The sequence below is a fragment of the Nicotiana sylvestris genome, chromosome 6, assembly GCF_000393655.2.
Source record: "Nicotiana sylvestris chromosome 6, ASM39365v2, whole genome shotgun sequence".
Taxonomy (NCBI): Eukaryota; Viridiplantae; Streptophyta; class Magnoliopsida; order Solanales; family Solanaceae; genus Nicotiana; species Nicotiana sylvestris.
This window is the reverse complement of record NC_091062.1, coordinates 3,662,783-3,672,681: the sequence shown is the minus strand read 5'-3', so window position 1 is coordinate 3,672,681 and position 9,899 is coordinate 3,662,783. Positions and strand designations below refer to the sequence as shown.

The following is a 9,899-nucleotide window of genomic DNA, read 5'->3' as shown; positions in this document are numbered from 1 at the left end:
GGATTTTATCATACCCAGGGCTCGAACTCAAGACCTCTGGTTAAGGAAGGAGCAGTCCCATCCACTGCACTACATACTTCGGTGATTACATTTAACTTTTCAAATTACTTCTCTATCTTATGAGATTAACTAAGGAAATAAATGCATTGAGTTTAGAAATTAAAAATAATACTTGTATATGAATCTGGTCTATAAATTTTTAACCTTTTGAGGGTAATATATATATATATATATATATATATAGTGTGTGTGCAGGGGCGGACCCACGTGGAGTCAAGTGGGTTCATATGAACCCGCTTCATCGAAAAATAACACTGTATATATAGGTATATTTTTGCTGTTTTCAGACAAGTAAAGGTATAAATATAATTTTGAACCCACTTGAAGCAAGTAAAATGCCTAGCCTGTTGGTAAAGAGGATTCAAATGTATGTTGAAAGTAGTAATCTGAAAAGAAGACAAAAAGATAAAGTTACCGCGTAGGAATCGATTGGACTGGAGCCCAATTTTCATAGTCGAAGCAAGATTGTAGATGGTGTATTGGAAAACTAATAACTAATTAAATGGAGGAATGGAAAAGATGATACTCACTCCGGTCAAAATAAGTGGTTTTTCTATTTTTTTTTTGTGGTAATTTTTTTATATTTCAAGAATGAATTAATTATTTTTTTTTCTATATATCCTTGGAGTAAATAGTGTTGGAGTATGTGTTAGGACTTAGGAGTATTTATGTGAAAAGATAGTAAATGTTAATATAGTTAATTTTATTGCTAAGTAATGTTAAAAGATGAATTTCTTAATCTGTGTGAAAACGACTAAAAAATCACTTATTTTGAACCGAAGAGAATATTCACAAATTTGTAATTATTATTAGATCGAAGGTGAAAGAGTTAACTATTCAATTCACATTTTAAAGACGGATATTAATTGTGTAGATAGTGGAAGATGAAAGATATTCTAAATTTAATACTAGTTTACAATAACTGACATTAAATTAAGAAACATATTTGTCAATTTTTCAATTCGAAAAAATCCGTTCACATTTTACATTTAATATATGTAATATACAATTTATTATATATTGAAATGTAAATTTACGTTTTAGTAAATTTGATGGGGTAAAATGGTAATCCAAATTTGAAGGTAGGGGCTGCCCACTTTTAGTATAAACTAGTTTCTAGACACGTGTGTTGCACGTGTATCCTATGCTAAATTGTACAAATATTTTGAAATAATACATATTTTTAGAATAAACGTAGAATGAGTTACATGAAATTTAAAATAGAAAAATATAAGCTCAAATTAATTAATGATGAGTGTTGCGACCAAAACACTCACGCAAGTATACACGATCGACAAGTAATATAGTAGTAAGTAAAGTATTGTTCCCACGAGGAATTGTGATCAACTTATCGACTGATATAGACTCAAACAATTATCAATTCAAGCTAAATTATCACAAAATATATAAAGAACCAATTTACAATTTACTTAGTAATTAAACAATAATTCAACACAAAATTACAACACCAATTACACAATATTTTGATAACAATTTGGATAAAGATATTCCAGGGTCATGGACTTGCTAGAGATCATGCTACTATCTTAGCTTAAGATTGATTCATTAAATTATCCGGGTTATTGATTATAGGGTTAATAATACTCATAAGAATCTGTCGAGTTCTTCTGCGCCTATTCAAGTTACATTAATACCTATATGTCTATGGTATTAATATTAACAAAAATACATTTACAACTCCTATTCTTCAACCAAACAAGACAATTAAGTATATGTCTATCTTAATCGCAAATCCTTCACCCGATGCCCAGGATTCAGATCTTGTTCTATTTGATTCTATATGCAATCAAGAATTTCCTTTTTCAAGTTTAACTCAAGATTCGTAAATAACATTTCACTGTTAGCTACGCAGTAAAATAATTAAAAGCAGAATCAAATAAACAACCCATAACAATAGATTCAATATGTTCAATCTAAGTTTCAAACAACATAATCATCTAACATCCATGACCCCAGAATACTTGGGTTTTTAGCTACTCATATTCATACAAAAATCAACAATAAAAGTCTTAAACATAATATAAGTAAATACTAGAAGAAAGTTTAGAAGAACTCTTTGAATCTTTGCTCCAAGATGTTGTTCTTCTTTGATTTTCCTCTCCAAGATGAGTCTTCTCCTTCTTCTCTCTCTAAAATCTGATTAGCTCCCTTAAAAATCTGAGTATTCAATAATGGAGCTTTACTTTATGTAAGTTGAGTGGATTCCTTTCAGATTGCCAATTTTACCCCTCAATAATGCATTTCCCGGACTGGACTAGCGCGAGCGCGCTACTGCCAGCGCTACAGCCCGCGCTAATTGGGTTTCCTTCTGGTCGGATCACTGAACTAGCGTGGGCGCGCTAAGCTAGCGCTACTGCCCGCGCTAGTGGGGTTTCCCGTTGTTTAAGTGCTGCTGCTCCATTGTTTTTGTCCTTTAACTCCATTTTTCGCTTGGATTACCATCATAAGCCCTCATTTGTTTATTTAACTCCTGTGAAATATTAAAGTCACCATTAGAGCCAAATTTTGCATTATTTACACATTTACGACATTAAAACATCCTTAAGTTAGAGCCAAAACATTGGCCATACTATACAATTTAGCCTATTATCAACACCCCACACTTAGTTCATTGCTAGTCCTCGAGCAATCCACTATATTCTTTAGAGATTCCTTCACTCAACCATTTTCCCTAACGCATTACATCTAGAACAATGTACATACATTACGCCTAGCAGTGAACAATCCTAGCCTTAAAGCTGACTCTCAAGTGCCATGCAATATTCAAACCTCCTCAACGTACTCTACATAAAAGTCAAGACTTACTTTTCCGTCACAAGTCATATGCCCTCACCATCACGTCAACAAGAATTATTTGGAATTTAATCCACACATTCGAGTCATACACTTACATATATCAATGAAAGCACTCACTCTCACAATAGAAGTCATATGCATGCAATTGGTACCATAAGCTTGCCCGTAATGTAAATCTCTACTAACGTAGGCTGGCTCGACTCAAAATCAATTAGGATTTTTTTCATAGTTGTAATGTGGGCTAAGGGACATGTAGGATATATTTAGGAATAGTGACTAACTCCCCTAAGCACTTTAACACATCACATGTTGCACTCATTCTTCAACCCATTTTTTCATTCACAAACAATATCATCACCCAAATATTCCTTTCTTCTTTAAGCACTTTATTAATTCATACCCACTAGCTGGAACAAAACACAATGTATTTATTTATTCAATTTCCGCTAGTGGTGTATATGTTACAAAACAAGTGCACTTTCTAACCTTTCATTGGTTCCACTCAAAAGCCACCCCACACTTAATTCCTTCTTAATTCTTTTAGCATTCTTATCACAATTAAAGTACTTTAAGAGGTAAAAGGTTCAAAACAAGATCAATTAAGGACAAAAGGGTGTAGGCTTGCAATGTGGTTGCCAAACAAAAGTCTATAAGCTCAATAGGGTTAACTAGGGATACATTTTATTTGTGATTAGCAATTACGCTCAAAAAGTTCAAAGAAAGCCTAAGATCATTTTTCAAACCGAGCATCACCTAATGTTTCGCTTTAATTCACATACCGGGAAAGTTCTAGACACAAATACAATGCATGAACTACACAATTTCTCACCATACATGGCATATGACTCATTAAGATTAGCTCATCAAGACGCTCCATTACGAGCAGTCAATTCAGTGACAAACATACAATTTAAGGCACTTTCAGTGAGATTCAACAGTTAGCACTAAGCGTTACACTCTAGGGTCTATTGTGTTCAGGAGTGTCAACACTATGGGTTCTCTTTTCTTTAGCTTGTAACCCCTTATTTTAATCTACAAATCAAAAATTGAAAACAGAAATTAAAAACTACCTATGCCCGGTTCAAGATAAACCCTTGGAAAAGAACCGCGGCCTAAAGAAAAACCAAGGGGGAGTTGTTACCCTACATGAAAATAAAAAATCTTTTTGTTGTTTTCTCTAAGCTCAGTCCCTCAAGAACTCCTGTTGAAAGGAATCCATCATCGGGCCGAGCCATTTTATATTATTTTTTTTATTTTTACTTCACACAGATAACTGTCTAGTCAAACAATACCAATTCAACAATACCAAACAACCAAAACAATCCAAACAATCCTGAAAATCCAAAACAATTAAAGATACACTTGAAGGAAATGAATGAAATCCCCCACCCCATACTTAAAGCTAAAGACCTGTCCCCATGGCTTAAATTTTAAACAAGCAGTGAGGTAAAGAGACTTCCCCGAAAGGTCAATCCTAGTCGGAGACAGAGCTGACGTCTACATTGCATGCCCGACCCAATGCACGAAGCCAACCTATGATCAGGTTCTCCGTTTTCTTCTGCTGAGTTGCCATTTCATCAACACGTTTCCCCAAATCATTCACTGATGTTTTTATTTCAGTTATCTCCTGCTCCATGAGGTCTAGCCATTGTCCCCGACTGGCCCTAGATGGGCCTGCAACATTAGCAGCTTGTGGTTGTGCTGGTTGTGCATCATCTCTCATCTCCACATCATCAGCTCCCTCTTGTTGGTCCTTCTCCTCATCATCATCACTGTCTTCAGAATCATGACCAACCAATTCTGCAGCAGCTACCTCCTCTTTACCTGTGGTGACCCTCTCAACCGTGAAAGGATTGACTACAGTTAGTCGGCCATCTAGGTCGAGATTATTTGGCACATTGGCTTGAAGGCACAGCCGGGTGACAAAAGATGGGTAATACAACCCATATCGTTAAACTCGAACCCTCTCAAACATTTCATTATGTAATAATAATGCCACATCAAACCACCCCCTGTTCATAAAATACCAGATTAAGCATGCTCGAGGAATATTCACTTCAGACAGATTTTTGGAAGGTAAGAGGCGGCTGTTGATGAAGTACAACCAACATTTGGCTTCGAACTTAAGGGCATTGGAGTGGAACTTGCTTCCATATTTATACCACTATATATTGGCATCTGGTCGACAAATGATGTCAGTGAATGTGGCCCATGGAATAAGCTTGCTGTTATATACTTGGTATGCATCCATGTACTCCTCCTCCACTTGGGGTAGCGTGTATAAAGCCCGGATAGTTTCTACAGATGCATTGACTGGTTGCTTGCGCACTGTAACATTGTAGTCATTATGTTTTGGGAGGTTGGCATAAAATTCCCTCACAAGCATTATATTTGCAGTGATTGGCTCCTCGAAGAAGATCTCAAGTCCACGCCTCCTCAACTCGAAAGGTATATTGGGATAGGTAATAGCCAGAGCATTTGGATCCATGGCTTGTTCTGATACCATTGTTTTAGCCTCTTTTTTATTAAACCCGTCCTCTGCCTTGGCGGACACAAAATTTTTGGCTATTGAAAGGCCTAGTATCAATTGACTTTCGGGGCCGACCCCCAGTATTGGCTGTAGCCGGGCGGCGGGAGGAGGAACTTGATGCTGGGCGTTTAGGAGGAGCCATGGTACCTGCAATTAGTTCAAAGTTAGCCTTATTCAATCGGGTGACCAAACCGAGGCTACTTACACTTCACTACGTAATTGGTCACAACACTTCCTCCAAAGAGGCATTTTATCAAACACATGGTGAGCATGGTAAGTTTCAAGCTTCACCCAGCCCTATAACACAATGTACACACCATCAACCAACCCAATCACTACATCACACCACCATACTCATAAGTTTTCAACTTCTCAGCCCAACCACCCCACTAGCATGTGTTTCAACCCATAATAATGCTACATTCTACTATACAAAGTAAGAATAAATAAGAAAAATTACACAAACTATCCTAGAAAAATAAATTTTTTTTGAAGAAACTATCCTAAAGAGATAAATAAATTGTCAATCCCATAATAATGCTACATAATAATGCTAAACAAGAAAAATTGAAGAAACTAAATAACAAGAAGAAGGAGAACATATACCTGAGCAAGAGAGAGAGATTGAGTAAGAAGAGGAAATTAGGGTGGTGGGTAGTTGGATATGGGGTAGATGAAGAAGAGGAATGTTAGATGAAGAAGAAGAAGAAAAGGGGTTAGGGTTAGGGATTTTAGGCGTTAGAGTGGGGGGATTTGGGTGTGGGGATGTTAGATGTAGTGTAGATTGTTTTTAGAAGGGGGGGGGTAAGTTAAAAAAAAAAAAAAAAAAATTCAAGAACCGGACTTACCTGGACTAGCGCGGGCATTAGCACTGGATTAGTGCAGCCGCGCTAGTTGAGAGGTAGAAAGAAACTCATTTAACGCGGGCACTAGCGCTGGATTAGCGCGCCCGCGCTAGTTGCTCATAAGCGAGGCAGACGGAAACCCATTTAGCGCGGGCTATGCGCGGTCGCGCTAGTTCAGGGATTCTTTTTTTTTTTCGACTTGGTCCCTCGAAAAGGCCAAGTCTCATATGCACTATATTTACAACACATTCATGGGTTGCCTCCCACGCAGCGCCTGATTTAACATCGCGACACGACTCAACCTGTTCTCAGGCATCCTTCAAGTCCACCGAGGTCTTGTGACGTGCAAAGTCACCACCCCAGTAATGTTTTATCCTTTGACCATTCACTAAGAAGGTTCCATTTGAACTCATATCCCACAGTTCCACAGCTCCATGAGGCTTCACGCTTACCACAACAAAAGGGCCCGACCAACGAGATTTAAGCTTTCCGGGAAGAAGCTTCAACCTCGAATTGAACAAAAGAACTCCTTGCCCTGGCTCGAACTCTCGAATTTGAATGTGCTTGTCATGCCAACTCTTAGTTTTCTCTTTATACAATTTGGCATTTTCATATGCGTTTAATCGAAACTCTTCGAGCTCATCTAATTGCAGCAGCCTCTTCTCTCCAGCTAAGTCCCCATCCATATTTAACTTCTTTATCGCCCAATAGGCCTTGTGCTCAAGTTTGATGGGTAAGTGACATTCCTTCCCATACACTAATCTATACGGAGAATCACCTATGAGAGTCTTGTATGCAGTTCGATATGCCCACAATGCGTCGTCCAACTTCCCGGCCTAATCTTTTCTATTTGCACTCACTATTTTCTCAAGAATTTGCTTGACCTCTCTGTTTGAAACCTCCACTTAACCACTCGTTTGTGGGTGATAAGCAATGGAGACCTTATGCTTGACCCCGTATTTTACAAGGACGTTGTTCAATAGTTTATTACAGAAATGCGTACCTCCATCACTGATCAACACTCTGGGAGTTCCAAAACGGGTGAAAATGTGCTTCTTGACAAAGTTTACCACCACCTTTGCATCATTAGTGGGAAGAGCAATGGCCTCCACCCACTTAGACACATAGTCGACTGCCACCAAGATGTACCTATGACTGTTAGAGTGTGGAAACGGTCCCATGAAGTCAATTCCCCAAACATCGAAAAGTTCCACTACCAGAATGTTTTACAGCGGCATCTCGTGCTTCTTCGTGATCGTTCCGGTTCTTTGGCACCTGTCACACATTTTAACAAAGGCGTGTGCATCCTTAAACAATTTCGGCCAATAGAAACCTGATTGTAGCACTTTCTGAGTGGTCCTATCTCCACCGTGATGACCCCTGTATGGCGAGGCATGACAGCTATGAAGTATGGAACTTATTTCTTCCTCAAGAACACACCTCCGCACCAACTGATCTGCATAGAGCCTATATAAGAAAGGTTCATCCCACATGTAGAGCCTCACGTCATGCAAGAACCTTCTTCTATTATCTGGTGTCAATTCTGGTGGTGTCACCCCGCTTGCAATAAAGTTCACATAATCTGCGTACCATGGAGTTGTGCCTGAGGTGATTGCCAATAACTGCTCATCAGGGAATGTTTCTGTGATTACACCCCCTTCAGCCACATGATTCCGATTTTCTAATCTGAATAAGTGGCCAGCCACTTGATTCTCTGTTCCTCTACGATCTCGGATATCTAAATCAAATTCTTGCAACAGTAGGACCCACCGAATCAGTCTCGGCTTGGCGTCCTTTTTCTCAAACAAGTATCTGATGGCTGAATGATCTGTGTAGACGATGACTTTGGTCCCCACAAGATATGATTGGAATTTGTCAAACGCCCATACCACTGCAACAACTCTTTTTCAGTGACAGTGTAGTTCATCTGATCTAGATTCAGGGTTTTGCTCGCATAGTAAATGGAGTGAAAGATCTTGTTTCTCCTTTGCCCTAAAACAGCTCCAATGGCCAAGTCGCTTGCATCGCACATCAATTCAAATGGTTGCTCCCAATCCGGAGCAATTATGATAGGTGCAGTCACCAGCCTTTCCTTCAGCTCCTCGAATGCCTTCAGACAAGCATCATCAATTTAAAGGCGACATCCTTCTCAAGCAACCTGCACAAGGGAGAGGAAATTTTCGAGAAATCTTTAATAAAACGATGATAAAAATCTGCATGGCCTAAGAAGATGCGGATGCCTTTAACAGATATTGGTGGAGGCAACTTTTCAATTCCTTCCACCTTTGCCTTGTCCACCTGCAAACCATCTTTGGACACCTTGTGTCCCAAAACTATACCTTCACGTACCATGAAATGGCACTTTTCCCAGTTTAGCACCAAGTTAGTCTCTTCACACCGAGCAAGTACTTTATCGAGGTTCATTAAGCAGTTATCAAAAGAGCATCCAAAAACAGAAAAGTCATCCATGAATACTTCTACAAACCTCTCGACCATGTCAGTGAAAATGGCCATCATACACCTTTGGAAAGTCGCAGATGCATTACAAAGACCAAATGGCATTCTCGTGAACGCATACGTTCCATAAGGACACGTAAAAGTGGTCTTTTCTTAGTCCTCGGGAGCTATAGCAATCTGATTATACCCCGAGTAACCATCTAGGAAGCAGTAGTACTCCTGGCCAGCTAATCTATCGAGCATTTGGTCAATAAAGGGGAGGGGAAAGTGGTCCTTCCGGGTGGTATTGTTCAATTTTCTATAGTTAATGCAAATTCTTCACCCGGTGACAGTTCTTGTTGGGATTAAATCATTATTTTCATTTACTACCACAGTCATCCCCCCTTTCTTGGGGACACATTGAATGGGACTTACCCATTTGCTTTCAGAGATAGGAAATACAATACTTGCATCAAGCCACTTAATCACTTCTTTTCTTACCACCTCTTTCATTGGATTGTGTCGGCGTTGTTGCTTAACACTGGGATTCTTCCCCTCCTCCATGAGGATTTTGTGTATGCAAAAGGCTGGACTAATGCCCTTAATGTTATACATTGTCCACCCCAGAGCATGCTTGTGCTTACGTAGCACTCTCAACAGCTTTTCTTCCTGCAATTGAGAAAAGTCAGAAGAAACAATAATAGGTAAGGTGTCAGAATCACCCAAATAAGCATATTGCAGGTGAGATGGGAGAGGTTTAAGCTCAAATTTTGGGGCTTTCTCAATTGACGGCTTTGGAGGAGGTCCCTCTGGTCTATTCAAGGGTTCAAAGGGGTGTGTCCCCTGCATGTATGCACAAGATGTATCAAGGATGTGCATCATCTCCTCAACCTCCTCTTCAATCCCCAAGCTATCAAACAACATAAGTGCTTTCTCTAGAGAATCGTCTAGATAAACAATTGCATCACGAATCTGCTCATCAACCTCAACGACGGATATCATTGAGAGCTCCTCATAGTGAGAGGGAAGTTGGATTGCTTTGTAGACATTGAAAACTGCTTCCTCATCATCTACCCTCAAGATCATCTTTCCCTCTCTCACTTTGATAATTGCATCACCAGTAGCCAAGAGAGGTCTCCCCAATATGATTGGGACAAGTTCATCCGCCTCATAATCGAGGATAATGAAATCAGTCGGGAAGATAAATTTCC

At 39.2% G+C, this 9,899-nt stretch overlaps 1 protein-coding gene across 1 annotated transcript; it reads right to left on the bottom strand.

Annotated features, from left to right (window-relative positions):
* Window positions 1–6,560: 6,560 nt before the first annotated feature.
* LOC138870187 (uncharacterized) lies at window positions 6,561–8,814 on the bottom strand. The gene is made up of 4 exons (XM_070147973.1): window positions 8,493–8,814; window positions 7,586–8,143; window positions 7,256–7,384; window positions 6,561–7,030 (listed from the first exon to the last, which is right to left on the bottom strand). Exons 1-4 carry the CDS (start codon window positions 8,812–8,814, stop codon window positions 6,561–6,563), a joined length of 1,479 nt encoding a protein of 492 aa, XP_070004074.1.
* Window positions 8,815–9,899: the final 1,085 nt, after the last annotated feature.